This window comes from Channa argus, chromosome 24 (genome assembly GCF_033026475.1).
Source record: "Channa argus isolate prfri chromosome 24, Channa argus male v1.0, whole genome shotgun sequence".
Taxonomy (NCBI): Eukaryota; Metazoa; Chordata; class Actinopteri; order Anabantiformes; family Channidae; genus Channa; species Channa argus.
In genome coordinates, this window is record NC_090220.1 from 9,445,219 (window position 1) to 9,462,687 (window position 17,469).

A 17,469-nucleotide genomic window follows, 5' to 3' on the forward strand; every position below is an offset into this window, starting at 1 on the left:
AACAGCATAAACAGCAGCAGGTGGTTTATTTCATTATAAGGCTGTTGACTAAATTATTTTCAATGCGGCATGTTTTTAGTGTGGCTTAAAGTCTGTGTACTCATTCATGTTTAAGTGCATTATTGTACAATTTTGTTTGGGTGTTATTAATTTTAAAGAAAACAATAAAAGACAAAAAAAATTGTTGTTTTTGTCTGCCATAACCGCCATAAAATGTCCTCTCAAGTTGTCTTTGTAGGCTGAAACATTTAGATGGTGAAGTAGCACTCCAGGACTTACAACCTAGAAAAATAATTAGGTCAAAATGTAGGACTATTTTAATGTAGCTGGGACACATATTAAAATATTTTTATCTTGAAACGAAAAAATCATTTTCAAAATGTTTATGAGGGAGGGTAATATCAGCAGCAAGCTGCAGGAAGGTAGACTGACTTCAGTGAAAAACCTGATATAAAAACAATTTGTGTCACTTGTTAAAGATTCAGTCATGGTCTTTTCTGCATAAAAGTTCTGTATAGACTCAATGTGTTACTGAAGTATGATGATGCACTTTAATGGAAACACTATATTGATGTTCAGTGTGTTATTTGTTATTTGTTATTATTATTAATAATAAGAACTAAATTACTAAAATGGAATTAAACTCAGTCCATGAAAAAAACTAAACAGAAATGGAGACTGAACAAAAATATAGTATCAACATAAAAACACATTTGAAAATGCAAGTCTATTAAAACTCTGCTAAAAAAAGCCTTTCTTCAACATCCTCCATTGTTCCTGTTTGGCTCTTTGAAGATGATGTCACAGCAGTTTCATACAGCATCACTATGACGACCAGCTACATTGAAATATAAATGGTAAATGTTCTGCACTTATATAGCACTTTCCTACCTGTTGGTACTCAAAACACTTTACACTGCTTCTCAGTCACCCATTCACACTCACAATCACACACACACACACACACACACACACACACAGATGGGGGCAGAGCAACTAAGTTGGGGTTCAGTGTCTTGCTCAAGGACACTTCGACGTGCAACCGGAGGAGCCGGGGACGAACCAGCAACTGGTGGATGATTGCTCTACCCCCTGTACCACAGTCCAATCTGCATATCTGCACTAACTACCTGGTACCAAAGTGAGTAGATTAAAGTCAGGTTGAGATGTGCCAGTACCGAGCAGTGACGTATCTAGTTAGCAGGTAATATTGTTCTGCATAAAAAAAACTATACTAACTTTTATAAAATAGATGGTGTTGTTACCATCAAAATGGTTCATTTTGGTTTATAGTAAAGCTGAAATCTCTAGTTATATCACACATCCCATTTGCTTAACTATATTAAGTGAAGACAAAACCTCACAAAACCTAATATTAAAGCTAACGAGTTAGTAAATTTAAAATAACTGAATCTTCAATTTGCAAACATACAAATACACACACAGGCTAAAGTTCAGTGCAATGATTGCAGCACACCCCCACTTGTAGCACAGATACTGGCTTAATTACTGAATTAAATTACATTTTGCATTCAGATATTCACTGCCTGGAGGTTAGTTAGCAGTAACCGAGATCCTTTTTTTCACCCATTTAACCCTTTAAACCTACATTTTAATCATTTAGGAAACAGAAAGACAAAATCTGACATTGTGATCCGACAGTATATTTGTGCTTCAGAAAACATAGATATAAAAAAATATGCTCTGTCTGTGAGGACAGCATTGTCAGTCACTGTGCGAACATGAAATGCACACACACACACAAACACGCGCGCACACACACAAAAAGTTTCCAGTGTGGGCCAACTTGTATGGACTTTAAAGCACCCTGCTGTCAGTTATGATTAGCTGTAACGATGGGCCCATTTTGACACTTCAGAATCAAGTCTTGGCAAATAGCCCTGGGAAGAAGAGCCACATGCTACGAGATGGCTTTTCCCTGATATAATTTGTGGCTGCAAATTACAAAACAGAGGCAGAAATAATGTGTAAAGTCAAGTTTGGTGAGGGAGAAAATGGAAAAATTTAGGGCTGTGTGCCACTCTAATGGATATCCTTGTGGCTGGGAGAAAATGGGACTCAATAATGTGTCCTTAATGTCTGCCAGCGCTGTTTCAGGGAACGTATCAGAAGAAATGTCCCCTGCCATTTCTGCAAGCAATCACTTAATGGGACGGGCAAATCTCAACAAAATGGATGTACTGATCTATTTCTGGGCTTGACAGATGGAGTGAATCTGTGGCTCTTGGAAGACAAAAAGAAACAGGAAGAAAGCGAAGAATAGAGCAGATAAAAACAAGCCTTTCATGATTCACTCAGCTTCAGAGCATGCCTGCAATGTTTGTGTGCGACTTAAGTGCAGACACTGACAAGAATTTCAATTATTTAATTAGGGAGGGAAAATGAAAAGACTTAAGTGTTGTGATTTCTGCAGTCTTTCATAGATCAATCTAATGTGTGCTCACATTGGAAATCAACCAAGATGGAAGAGGGGCAAGTGAAGTAGCGTCTTTCTAAATCACGCAATTAAAATGGCAAATTAGTTTCTTGATATATTCATTTAAGTGGTTAAGTGGAAAGGTTTCTCTCCCCGTCCATGTGGCTGTCTCATGGGTGGGTGTGGAGAGGCAGTGCCATCCACATGCTCTTATGATTAGAGTTGCCGTTCATTTGCTGAGAAAACACTGAAAGCACTTTTGCACAAATTAGCCATTTGAAGGCTTGAAAATTCAATTCCAAGCAGTTGATTTAGGCATTTAGGCTAACCGTGGCTGGAACGTAAAGATTTAGAAGCATTTTGCCTGCTAATGTCAATAACTTTCAGAGGCCATTATAGGTTTTTGTGGCCTTGTGCTCTGTGAACGGCACAGCTGGAAAATACCAGCGTTTCTCACTTTTTCAGCTTGTTTTGGTCACCTTCACACCTCTGTTCACATTTAAACCTGGAGGCTGCTTCTTTGCTGAATGACTTTAAAGTCATAATATGGACATGGCCATCTGCTCAGTCACTTTTTCCACTGGCACAAAAATGCATCAAAGCTTCTTATTAGTATAACAGAATCTGTTGGTGGGGTACTGTTATTTAGGCAGGTACCATTTATGAACGCTAAGTAAATGCATCTAAAAAAGAGGGAAAATATAGAAAGATTTGCTGTAAGTTATAGCACGAAACAAAGCTAAAATATTGTATGAGAAGGTGCAAAAGGAAAAACATATCTGAAGATGAGCTCTCAGACTAGGGGTTTTATGTATTTTGTGACTAGAAATGTTACTTATTTTTGTGTCAGCTTTGAATATGATGTATGCATCATATGCTGAAGCATCACCACCACCAATACAGATATCTTAATCATTTCTGATGGAGTTAAATTGACCCTGTGTGGTCCATTATTACAGGCATTTTTACTTCTTTTCCTGCTTAGACCTTTTCTCTGGGCTGCAGGTGGGGCTCTAGAAATGTTGCAATGGAGTGACAAAGCGCTGGCATGGTGTTATCTGGGGGCTTGCACGTATATGATTTGATTTTTACTAAAACTCAAAACTTTCTGCTTTATATTACAAACATACAAACACAATCAGACAATAACCACAGTAGAAAGTCTTTGAACAGAGAACAAAAAACATACAAGAAGGTCCAGTTGGAATTTGGGTGTACACTATATAGTAGCTATAGAATTAGACTTTATTTTAAAAATGTAAAAGGAAGAGTTGCCCAGCATATGTTTGCTATGTGATGGGATACAAACTCCAATATTCCCCTATGATATGTTGTATAAGTATATGCTTTATAAGTTCAATCTAGCACGAATTGGAATTCATAAATTACACTACCTCAAAATTGAACTTTCCTTACAGTAAAAACCAGACAGAAACATGGGAATGTATTCTGGAGAAAGTAAATCATTTTGTTGCTCAACCATGCATCGTGCGAATTCCCTTAGCTAGTAAAACCTGCAATCCTGTAATTCTAAAATTTACACCTGGTTTAAGATAAGTGATCAGTGAGACAGAGCAGTGCTGATAGCAGCTGCACCACCACGAGCAGAAGGGTTTCCGACATGCTTAAGCTTGGTGACTTTACCACAACAATGCAGACACGCCTTGTAATTACTCTTCTCACATTACCTTCCCAAGCGCTCCATGAGCTCCTTACCCACCGATGATACCACATAAATGTAGACTATCCATAACAAAATTAATCTCTCAAAAGCTGGATAGATTCAAGAAAACATGGATTTGCTCTTCTGTCACAGAGGCATATTGTCCACTTTGATGGTGCATGGCAAATGCCCTCCTGGCTGCCACACTCCAGATGGAAGAAAATAGGCTGTGGTCTATAAAAATGAAGTTAGATGTAAGTACAGCACTCAAATCTCGGGGAGAAAAATGCTTTTTCTGAGGCATTTGTTGTTGTCAATTGGTCTGAGCAACTTGCTGTAATGCAGGTAATGGAGCTACTCTTCTCCTTTCATCTTTGGGGTTTGTGCGTGTGTGTGCATCGAAGCAAAGGATGGCCTGGCTGGATATGGGGAAGAGGGACAACAGGAGCAAATACAGCCAGATGATGGCCAGAATGAGGAAAACATCAAGTCAGAGCGCATTGAGCTGCTGGTGTGAGCTGCTTCTTCAAACATCTCTCAGCTCCGTTTATCGTCGGTGCTGCCAATTCTCCAAGTGGGATTTCGACAAATTTTAGCAAGAGAATGTTGTAATATTATACAGCAATGTAACACATGAATGGGAAAGAATTGTCTCTATTTCTAAGTCATCATTGCCTTAACCCATTACACCTGACAGTGGTATCTTCTCAAACTCACACAGACATGTTTACACTTGACTATACTAAAAAGAGATTCCTACATTTCCCTCACCAAAACCAACAACATCCAAGAACATTAACTCCTATTCAGAACTGACAGTAAACACACTGATCTGTTGACCATCCACATATATTTCCAAAAGATAAGCTCAACAAGCATTAAACACAAGTTCCTTTTCTTATAGAAAAACACGTCTCCATGCTAAGAGCAAGTCTCTCTCTGGGTGTGATTGCTGCTGAGCAGGTCGTGGACAGTGGGTTTATTTCCTGCTGTGGCTGTGTTCATGAGAATAAACCAAAAACAGAAACAGTGCTGAAGGGAAGCGCAGAGCCATTTTAAATAGGGACTAAAATATGACAATTCAATGTACGATGGCAGTGTTATATGATGTTTCCTTTGTTACCAACAACATGGTCAAAGAGTGGTTCAGAATGCTTAAATCCATGTTGGTCAACGGTGTAGAACTATCCCCTCTCTGTACACAGTCCTCCGTTTAGGTCCAAACAGACCAGGTCAGTCACATGACCTTGAATGCTGAAGACAAAGCAAAAGGCAAACAGCTCCAAAAAACTGCAGCCAGTAAAGACTTGACATTCCAAATGTGACTACTTTGTTTAAATTTCTGCGATCAGATTATTTTTACAATCTGAACCCACACCGCAGAAAACTCACTAGGGGACTGAGGGATTCACTGTTTGCTTGATGTGGATACACAGCAAATATAGAGTCACCTTTAAATTGATGCTAAAATTTGTTGTACAACTGAAATTATTCCACAACGTCCCAAGAAGACTACTGTATGTGGCGTAATGCTTTGGTCCTAACAGCTATCTCGGAATGCCACTAAAATATTGAATCTTGAATCTTTTTTAACTAAATTCCCATGCTCCTGAAGCCCAAACCAACATTTTGAACCCGTGCAGTGGTTTACTCCCATTTTCTAAAGCAGACTCAGGAGTGTGTTTATATGTTTACTGTATGTTGAATTTCATTGAGTGATTGCTTGTTCAACACTTTCCCACAATAATAAATTATGACTGTAATAAAAAGCACAAACACTTGCTATAGGGAGCCTTCGACATATTTTATGCTATGCATTGAGCGCTAAGCTATATATAATATTTTAAATATTCAATAAAAAAATATTTTTCAAAATATTTTTTAAAACAAGGCAGTTGAGGAAAATAAACAAACAAATAACATTAACTCAATGTCCACTTACTCCAACTCTTCAGCTTAGCTCCCCAGGCTCATACCATTTACTGTGTATGGCTTTGGTTACCAGTATTTAGCAGGTACTGTACCTCTCTGGTACCAGGTTTGTGTTAACACTTCAGGGTCTGTGTTACAAGATCCTCGATCTGAGGCGAAATGCAGATGCACTGCGAAATATACTCATCTAAAAAAAATAACATTTTATGACATTCCCTGAAAAGTGCTATATTACTTCTTTAAATGACTAATCACTTTGCCCATCTGAATTTAAAACAATGCTATCTGATCAGTCCTCACAATTTATCCAAAAGTATCTGACTAGATGTGACTAGAAATGACTAGATGGGAATGATCAGTCATGCAACTTGTGACAGGAAAAATATGACTTCATTAAATGCAGGGCATGAGGGCAAATGTTAAGTAAATTCAATATGTAATCCTATGCAGCCATGTAGCTTACAAGTACGTCAAGTAGATGGTCATCTTGGAGGTTTACAGTTGGTAAAAACCCAACTGTCTAAAGTTTATGTGGTAATACTGTGTCACTAATGTTGAAAAAAACAAAAAATCATAATAATTCATTTTATTTATAAAGCACTTTACATTTGTTAACAAATCTCAAAGTGCTACACAAGTGGATTAAAACCAAGAATAAAACATAATAAACATGTAAAGCATAGAAACATATAAAACAAAATAACACAGCATTAAATGTTGTAACAAAAATCCCTAAAATCCACTGGGACAAATGCATTAAAACATATTCAGTGCTGTCATTGAGTGAAAAAATTCTAACTGATTAGGAATATTAAGACTTAATAATTATGGTCTTAGCAAGACCAAAGTGAGGCTGAGCAGCCACACACTGGACATTTAACACCTGGTTTGCCCTTCACTAAAACCCTCTCAGCCCTCTACTTTCAATTAAACCATACAGTCATCACTATTACTTCAGCTTGCCAAGCCTTGGCCATTTCTGTTTTTTCAGCAGATTCCCAAACTACAAAACTCATGCGTGCTGATTGGCTGGTGACTGACCTGGCCTATTGTCTCGGTGCTGTGTTTGTTTCCCCCTATTCACCCCATCAAACGCTAGCGCTATTAGCCTGCTGGAAATCTGCCTGTGCTGGCATTATAGGATCTTGTTGTATTTTGTCAGGCAGCTCTGCCATTACAAACAGCTTCATAAAAGGGCTTGATTACGGTAAGATAATATTACAGTTTGTCTTATAATGTCACTATTCATGTACCATTTATTGTTTTAATGTCTTTGTGCAATGTTTTTCCCCATTTGAAGAACTGCAAATATTAGTCATTGCTGAAAAGAGAACATACATCTGTGCTAGCCACAACCTCAGGCTGACGAAAATAATAACTTAACGGCTTGTTTCAGGGGTTTTTATCCTGGCTTAGAAGAGAATGAAATAAATCTAGCAGATTGACTGATTATGGAAAACAATTATTAAAAAAGTGTGTTGCTTTAGATTGAGACAGATGCTGAAACTTTCCAGACAGGATGATCAGTGGGAAATGTGATCCAGCAAAAACACAGAGCTCTTCAATGAGCATCCTTTCAGGTTTTAGACTTAACAAGCTATAGGTTCTATCTATCCATCTATCCATCTATCTATCTGTATCTATCTATCTGTCTATCCTCCTTTCCCCCAAAAAACATCCATGACGACTCTCCATGAGACAGAGAAGATGGCCACAGGATATTGCATCCAGGTGGAACAATGAGCAATAGATGTATCAAGTATCAAAGCACTGCTGGACTCAATAGAGGTTGGACGTGCGTGTATGTGTGTGTACATATTGTGTATGAATGTTTGTGTGTGTGTGTTTGGAGAGGGGGGCATGTAAAGCCCATCTTCAGAGACTGATTTTCTAGAGAACAAAGTGGAGCATACACACACAGGGAACCCTGTAGCTCAATACAGTGGAAATAATATGTTCATTACAACGCAATTACTGACACTTACACCCTCTCTCCCTGGGTGGAGAGGAGGGGGCACTGCCACTGACCGCTGATTCTAAGCGACCTTGTGTTCCTCTGTGTGTATGTGTGTGTCTGCAGGTGCAGGATGTACAGCTTCATGGGTGGAGGGTTGTTCTGTGCAGGCGTGGGGAACATCCTCCTGATTGTTTCCACAGCAACCGATTACTGGATGCAGTATCGGCAGTCCAACAAGTACATGCACCAGGGCTTGTGGCGCTACTGTATGCCTGGGAAATGTTTCCCACATAATGACAGCATCGGTAAGTGTAGCCAGAGACTGGGAATCTACTAACTTCATTAATGCTGACATTTTTAAAAGGTGGAGCTGTTCTTCAGGCAGAATTCAACAGGTGGAGCCAAACATGCTGGTATTCCAAGCCAGCAAGAAAACCTATGTCCAAATTGTGGTTTTAATTCCACAACAGGTACAACTGCGAATGACAAATTTTCTTCATTCATACATTACCACAGCAACAATTACCATCACGGGAAAAAGATAACAACCACTTCAGTAAAAACTAAAATTAAAAAGAAAAACAGCAGCAACTACAAACCATTCCAGTCAAAGCCCTGACACGGACAGATGCATTCACTTCTTGCAGAAAAACATAAAATCTTCCCAGAGAAACTAGTGGCTGTAATTGTAGCTCAATTTGCAGAAGGTTTCATAGGTTTCATACACCCTCAGACCCATATGGTTAAATGAAACTAGAGGAGGGGCTTTAGCAGCAGACTATTATAATGTCAGGTAACATTACTCTATAAATTGCCTTTTTAGTCTGTTATAGAGAGTTGTGACTATTACAAACACAGAAAATGTTCACATACCTACTACAACACTGAGAGTCAAACATTTATACATTAAACTATACTGTGAACTTTTACCTCAACTTGCAAATGCAGATGATAATGTAACTCGGTGCACTGTGTGTCTGAGCGCTTCTGTTAAAGTTGTTGATGAAATGTTTCAGATTTCCATCTGTCAACACTAATCTATTTGTATTTCTTCATCGGATTGGTTTGCTAACACAGCTCACAGTTACATGTCAGATCTTTCACCTCTGCTAACTTGCACTGACCACACAAGTGACTCTTCTTGACCTTTAACATTGTCCACAGCCCACTTAGACGCCACCCGTGCCCTTATGATCCTTTCGCTTCTGGCTTGTTTCATTGGGATCATCATTGGCATCATGGCCTTTATACATTACTCCTCCTTCGACAGGTTTGACAAAACCTTTGCTGCTGGCATCCTGTTTTTTATCTCATGTAAGTTCAGCTCTCTTGATTGTATACTAATAAACCTTATCTAGCTAAAGACACTCTAGGCAGGTTTTTGAAAAATAAAAAGACTAATGTGCTAGTGAGGAATTAATGGCATGTTAGTAATTGCATTATCAGCACAGTTTTACAGCAAAGTAAGCTGCTTGTTACATTTGTAAAAGTCGGTCATTACTAATGAAGTGTTTCACTAAGCTTTTGCTTTAAATGCTTTGTTTTGGATAATTTACAGTCATCTTTATTTATTAAAAGTGACATGATTTACAGATTTTCTGCATCCCAATAAAATGTCTAAAAACATAATTTTAATGATTTTCTAATTGAAGAGTGCAGCTTCCATGAGGGTTTGTCCAGTCTTTCTGAGTCATGGCAATTTTTCTTTTTCTTTTTGCACCTACTCAGGCTTTTTAGTGTTACTAGCAATGGCAGTGTACACTGGTGTGACAGTTGCCTACTATGGGAAACATTATGGAAACTGGCGATTCTCCTGGTCCTATATCATTGGCTGGGTGTCTGTGGTGCTCACCTTCTTTTCAGGTAAAACTGTAACTTCATCAGGGTGTGTGTCTTTGTCTGCTCAGTGTTTGTTCAGTCTGAATTTCTTGACACTGGGCTGTTTTTCAACTAAATATTTAAATTTTTTAAAGCTACAAAACCTGTAGTTTTGTCATTTCGGCTTATCCCGTGAGTTCAGGGTCGCCACAGCAGATCATTGTCCACATGTTGATTTGGCACAGTTTTTATGCCGGATGCCCTTCCTGACACAACCATCCCCAATTTCTACTGGGCTTGGACCGGCACTGCATAGCTGGGGAGGGGAATGGGCTATTAGGGGTTCAGTGCCTTGCCCAGAGTCACTTATACATATAAGGCTGGGGATCGAACCACTGACCCTGTGGTCCGTGGACGACTGCCTTTACCAGCTGAGCTACAGCCGCCCCAAAGCTACAAAGCCTGTAGTGAGTTCCTGAAAAACACAAGAAAAGCATGTCATAGGTATAATTAAAATATACCAAACAAAATATATTTTAATAATTACATATCTAACATTACCGTTTTACTGTGCTATGTAGTAGTTTTTAAAGAAATGCAGTACAGCAGAGAAAATTGTGTTTGCTTGCTCATAATATACCATAACTTTTGCTCAGCTGCTGCAATGCCTGGTTTTCCCCCACAGTTAGCAAGAAAGTGTTTATTTTATTTTATCGTGCAATGTCAAGGCCTAGGCTGATACCTGCAAGCATGGCTAATGCTATACTGCCTGAACTTTCTGAAACAAACGAGCTTCAGTTACCCACTGTGATGTCCTCACGAGTCAGATCATAATTTCAGCTCAGGTTAACCCATAGTCCAACCACTGACTTATGTGACCTGATCAGTGACATGCTCCTCTCTTTTCTTTTGTGAAGTACTTGGCATTGTTCAATGGGTGCTAACATCATCATGCAATTAGGATTTTGTTGTTGATCAAGAAAACTAACTCACATTCAAAGATATTTTCCATAATTTGCACACATGAACTAGATGCCAAATATCTGAACATGTCTGATGTGGCTGTGGTTTAGGTTTCGAATGGATAGCACAGCACAGCACAAGAATTTCTCCATGTGTCCTAGGTAGGATCCTAAATATACAGAACTCAATTCAGTATAATTTCCACCGGCTTAGTATTACATAAAAGGACATCTTATCATTTGCATTATCATGTTGATGTCGAATAAAAAATATTAAAACCTGAATTTCCTAATTGCTCAACATTCCCCCAAAAAATTCAGCATCATTTTCATGCGAAGCACATCACATGAATGTAATCAGTGTATGTGTTTCTGTGTATCCATTTATGTCATTTAAATTTGAATTATTTCATATAACGTTAATTTAAGTTATGGTGGGAAACAACAGTCTAATGTCATTTTCTTTCCAATACAACTGAGGACAACTGGGACATAAGGTTTGAACGGTTTAGAACATTTTTAGGCTTATAGACTAATGGAAAAAAAAAACAGGCGGTAACAGCAGAAACCCAATGGACATAAACTCACTTAATTATTTTCTATATTTCTATAGAACTAAGCCACTGTAACCCACAACTGAACAGGCCAGGAGACCTATACAGGAATATTCAAATGCCCTATAAAAAATATGGCCACCTTTTAGGGAATAACCTCAAACATAACACGTCTTTTTTGTCCAATTGAAATTTAAGTAATTAATCTAAAAAAGCGTAAATGTTGCATTGAATAACAAAGATATTCTCCTTCGTTTCAGGAATATTCTACATATGTGCCTATCGGATGCATGAATACCCCAGGAATTCGAACTCTCATTAGAACGTCTAAACTATCAGCCTGAAAAAAAAAAACATGGATTGTGATCAGGACAGCTGCATCCAGAGGATTCCGAGTTCACCACTGGAGCATGAATGACCCATAATGATCGAGTGATATAAATAAATAAAAAAAGAACGGTTCTTTGTTTCATGCTGGGATCGCTGACGACATGTGTCCTGTGGATTTTGTGTTAGGTTTATAATTCTGTTTTAATAATCACAGGAAGGGTTTAATGGTTCTAACTTTCTATCACAGCGAATCTAAAAAACGGAAAAGAAATATACGTGTTAACTTAAATAGGCTTAAAAGCCATTTGTATGTTTTTTCATGCTGACAATTTAAATTTTTTATCTACAACAAAATGCAATAGAGTCACACAAAATCAAAGACTTATGGAGCACATTAGTTTATGAAATGCTGTTCCCCACATCTCTAAACGGGTTCATAGGTGGTCATTTGAGATTATTGTCATTGAAAAATATTGATCTGTCTGAAGAAATAAACTGCCAAAACCATAATTGGTATTAAGATTCTAAAAACCATGTTAAATACTTGTTAGGATTTCTAAAAGTTGACCAATGTGGTGACACCCCCCCCCCCATAGGTCCCCCATTTGCTCCATAGGTCACTCTGCTTTGACTCTGACAGGTATGAGCCAGTGCACTGCGGCAAATCTCTCTCCCAAACGTGGCACTTAACGGAGAGACTCGCTGCTTGACCGGCTCAACATTTTACTTGATGAAATGGCCGCAAAAAAAGCCGCTTAACGGCGCCTAACGAACAGAGCATTCAATTTCATCACCGTTTGTTTCATTTACTTTCTAATTTCCCCCTAAAAGCTACTTGTTTTCCTGGCGCGCACAATAAAAGGGATTGAGGCGCAGCCAGGTGCAGCAGGGGCCACCTCCATCTGCTTGGGCCGTTGTCTTTAAAGCGCCTTTCTTTTCTGCCTCTGCTCTTCGGCCTCACTTCACGTGACTCCTGGAATCTAAAAAAAAAAACAGTCAGAAAAAAATAAGTATAATCTGTTTTTCGATATTTCTGGACGCGTATTCTAAATCAGAAAATGTAGCTCGGGAGAAAGATTGTGCACATTTTGCTGCAGCTTTCCTTATTATTGAGTCGTTTAATGTACTGTAATGTATCAGGTACCACTGATGTACATTCTCCACATGTCAAAAGATGTTTGAGTCACAACAAACCAACTATGCTCATTTCCATTTTGCGCGCACACATCTATTCTACACAAACCTCTGCAAACTAATACAGCATATAACGGCGCTTTTCCAGCAGTAACTGACTCCCAGTAATTAATTTGTTCTCCTTCTGTCTGATCAAATGGAAATCCTGTGCTCCAGCCCAAGGATTACAACTTCCGCTCTAACATCTCCCTTAATTGCCTAATAGCATTGCAGCATGAATTCTGCCTACATTAAGACACTTTCACATTAAGCTGCCTGATTGGAAATGTGACGACAACACCACATCAACAAATTACAGCGAACCGCTTTCTTTCGCAAATGGGCACAGGAGCGGCACTTGTACTCTCCCAGATTTTAATACCGACAATTACAGCCAATTTGGGCGGAATTACTAGACAGACCTGTAGCAGCAGAATCCTCCTGTGACACGGGCAACATCACTTGACTGAAAAAACTACTACCATGGAGAAAGAGTGCAGAAGTTTTCCTGACAATTAAAACCAACTGCATGTGGTCGCATGTTCGAGTCAGTCCATCATCAGAATGGCTGACTGACAGGCTGCAGATGCTCCTTACTAATCAAGTCGCTGTGGTCTTTGTGTTACAGAAATATCACAATGATAAAAGTGATGGCGGGAGAAGCATACACTTAGATATTCATTTATCTTTTCAGCGTTGCAGGATTAATACCACTAAATTTAGTGCCATTAACCACTTTGACTAATACGAACTATATAGTATGGACATTTTAATGGCCTTGTCATATTAAATATTGTAGGTTACAGGCTACAAAAATACACAGTTTTAAATATTTTGACCAAATATTTCACCAAAATAGTCGTTTATCCTTCAAACAGTGGGATATCGCAGAAAGACCTAATCCTATTATTCAGCTTGTGAGCGCCCGGCTGCGCCAACACTTGCTCCCTATTTAATGCATCAACTGGCCAACAGAAAGAAATTATGTAGCTCCGTGTTGTTGGCGCCAATCTCATGCCATCAAAAATGAATTGGTTTCTAAACTTTATTCTACAAACAATAATTCAGCTAAATAAGGAACAATTCGTACTAACGCTACGTGGTTGCCAGGCGACACATAAGCGCCACTGTAAGCGGCGATTCTCGGTTGGATTTTCAGCTGCTTTTCAGATAAACTGTGATGCGGACGCAGGTGCGCTGCTCATCTGGAATGCGTTTGCTTTATTCACAAGCTCCGAAGGCGCTTCAGCCAATCAGAATGCGGAACGGCTTCCTCGCCGCGCCCCTCCGCCCATCTAGAACTCTAATTGGTTGCTGCTCAAATCAATTTCGCTACTCTCTCTGGATAAATACTTGGTAATCTGCCCTCCCCCTGATATCTATGTAATGGTCGACCAAGTGTCACTGACCACACACTGGGGCTGCAGTTAAGCCTGGGAGACTTGGGGGGAACAGACAGATGCTGATGCAGGTTTAAAGGCAGGTAAATAACAAACCACAAACCAAACAAACATCATGAGTATGAACTATGCGTCTGCGGCGCCCACGCAGAGGTCGACGTCGTTTTTCATTGAGGACATTTTATTGCACAAACCAAAGCCACTGAGAGAGGTCATTCCCTCGCCGTTCTGTAGCTCTCTGGCCTCCCGGATGCCCATCCTGGAGTATGGATACCCGCTGATGCCAACACCAATACTGGCGCCACATCCACACCATCCTCTCCACAAGCCAGAGCATCACCAGTACTTCTTCACATCTGGTAAGCACACGAGGCCTGGAGGAAAAGCGACACTTCTATCAGCATTACTGATAAAACGTACCAACTATAAAAAATTAAAGCCAGGAGTGTTAAATAAGGTTCTATTTTATTTTGAAAGGAGTTTGTCAGTGATTGTTCAGAAAAGAAAGCATAGTAATAGTTTTGGTAATAGAACATTGTCATTATCTGTGATAAACGGAGAGAAATAAATATTTAGTAGATTCTCTAATGAGGCTTATTTCTTCGACTTAGTGTTCTGTTCTATTTTAGCAAATTAGGTTTGAAATTGATTTTATATAAATCAACCATTACTTCTATTACAGTGGATGTATTTGTTGTGATATGATTTCCTATCACCTGTAGGGATGCAGATGCCGGCCTTGTTCCAGCACAACGCAGAGCTCCCGGGGAAGCACTGCAGACGCAGGAAGGCCAGGACGGTCTTCTCCGACTCGCAGCTGTCCGGTCTGGAGAAGAGGTTTGAAATCCAACGTTACCTGTCCACACCAGAGAGAGTGGAGCTGGCCACAGCGCTCAGCCTGTCCGAGACACAGGTACACACACACACACACACACACGCACAGACTGGAATCTGTGCATGCGTTTTAAATAACCACAGCGAACAAACATTAATACTTTACTTAATGTAAAAAAAAAAAATGATAATGTGGCTTTCTATTGACATTTTTGGGTAATACACGGGGGACATATTTAGTTTTATCCTTTTGTGATTCACCCCCAGGTGAAAACGTGGTTCCAGAACCGGCGGATGAAACACAAGAAGCAGCTGCGGAAAGCACAGGACGAGCGGAAGACGCCCGGCGACCTGGAGCGGTCCGCGGAGAACTCGAGCGAGAGTGACCTGAACGACAAGACCGCCGAGGAGTTGAAACACGGATTGGAGCCGGACTCGTACATGCTGGAGGAAAACGACGACGACGACGACGTGGATATCGAGGACGACATTTGCTCCCCGGATCATCTACTATAGTAGGCTGCAGAGTTGTTTTCTAAGCAGGGACCGACAGGCTGTAAATAGACTGTAGATAGCACCGACTTTCATTTCCTTCCATGATCCAAATCTATGTTACAATTTAAGAACCAAAAAGGGGGGATGGCTATAATGTTGATATTTATTCAAAAATGCATCGTGGGCCCACAATTTGGTTTTTAACAACGGACACTTTTACTGTGTGTATCGACCTTTCGTGTTGTTATGTCTGACGAAAGATTTGTTATTATCATTATTATTATTATTATTATTATTATTATTATTATTATTATTATTATTATTATTATTATTATTATTATTATTATTATTATATATTTTTTTTATTATTATTATTATTATTATCTAACTGGAAATAGAAACAATCAAAGTACTTTGAAACGTTTCAAACGTGTCTTTGCTTTGAAACATCGACGAACCTCATCTATTTGCACTTTTACCCCAAACTGAATTTTAAACCGCTCTTTTTTATGGTTATCTGTCTACTTTTCACATATTATAATTTACAATGTGTCCATATTGTTGTAAGTTTTGTAAATCAACTTTTGGTCGAAGACACTGTGCTTCAGTGACTGCCGTTTATATTTTTGTGTGTAAATATATATAAATATATAAATAATGAATCGGTACACGGCCTTGTTTGAATTTGTTTTTCCACCGAAAGCCAGGTTCTCTTGGCTGTTCGCATGCCTCAGCGGAGTAGGGAGGACTTGGAAAAAACAGGAGACATATATTTAGCATTAATGTTGTGTTAAAGCTGTACATGTGCATGGATCCTAACCACGATCAGCTGTTAAAATGAGCTCAAACGGCTCTTTCCTCGGCTGGTGGAACCACTTGCTTTAGGAACCAGTCTTCACAGCATGTAGCCTAGTTGTGAATGAGTGGCTGCTTGTCTTCCTCTGCGAGTCCTGCGTGGTGGCCTGAAGCCCGCTGTGCTTTAAGTCAACAAGAACAAACGCAGGGACGGGAAGTGACAGTCAGCAGCTCTCAAACTCTGCTCCACAGTTCAGGTGAAGAAGATGAGGTTTTTCTGAAATTCTCACAAACCATAAGTCTGCGTTTATTTTCACACTGCACGTCAAGTCCTTTCATTAGGATTTTCTATTTTGGATATTATTAGTTGAGACAGAAATTACCTAAAGAAGTTGTTTTGTGTTTTCTTTTCTTTTACGGAGGCATCTACACCAAGCACGAAGAAACCAGAAATGTCACCCGAAGACAATCAAGAGACGCCTCGTGTGCTGCACATCGGCCATGCAGGCAATGATGCCGCAGTGTAGTGGACGGCTCTCGGCTTGGGTGTTTTCAAAAAAATCTGTCATGACAAACGTGTACAGTCTTTGTGCTAATAACAAAATAAAATGTGTCATTTTTCAAAATAAAATGTTGAATTATTAGTACGTCTACTGCACCTCTGCTCATTTCTTCAAACTGTTTTCGTGCTATTTACTTTTGCTGTCGTCATAGATCAACTGCTTTCGGCTTGTCGCTTCAGGAGTCTCCACATGGGCATAATGTTTTTACGCCGAATGCAGGTTCTGCATCCAAACTCAATGCTCTACCGCTGAGCCACCACTTTGAGTCCCTGTCGTTAGTTGTTGGAAAATTTATTTTAATGTTTCCATTTTGGCCCCAAGATATTTTTAGCAAAATCATGAGAATTTCCTACAACAAAAAAATAATTCGCTTTAAATGTTTATTCGGTACTTTGGGGGTCTATGTGCCGACATAAATATGGTAAATAGTTATGCAGTTATATAGCGCTTCCGTCCTATAGTTACCTAAAGCGGCTTCTCATTCACACACACGCACACACACACCGATGGGAAAGCTGCTATGCAACTAAGTTGGGGTCTCGCTCAAGGACACTTC

General features: G+C 39.4%; 2 protein-coding genes across 2 annotated transcripts; both read left to right on the plus strand.

The window, feature by feature from the left end:
* The first annotated feature begins 8,119 nt into the window (after window positions 1-8,119).
* On the plus strand, window positions 8,120-11,645 carry lim2.1 (lens intrinsic membrane protein 2.1). The gene is made up of 4 exons (XM_067494633.1): window positions 8,120-8,294; window positions 9,154-9,303; window positions 9,718-9,852; window positions 11,584-11,645. The coding sequence occupies exons 1-4, from the start codon at window positions 8,120-8,122 to the stop codon at window positions 11,643-11,645; spliced, it is 522 nt and encodes a 173-aa protein (XP_067350734.1).
* Window positions 11,646-14,221: 2,576 nt separating this feature from the next.
* Window positions 14,222-16,994, plus strand: bsx (brain-specific homeobox). The gene is made up of 3 exons (XM_067494479.1): window positions 14,222-14,585; window positions 14,949-15,139; window positions 15,328-16,994. Exons 1-3 carry the CDS (start codon window positions 14,342-14,344, stop codon window positions 15,574-15,576), a joined length of 684 nt encoding a protein of 227 aa, XP_067350580.1. The 5' UTR covers window positions 14,222-14,341; the 3' UTR covers window positions 15,577-16,994.
* The last annotated feature ends 475 nt before the right edge of the window (window positions 16,995-17,469 follow it).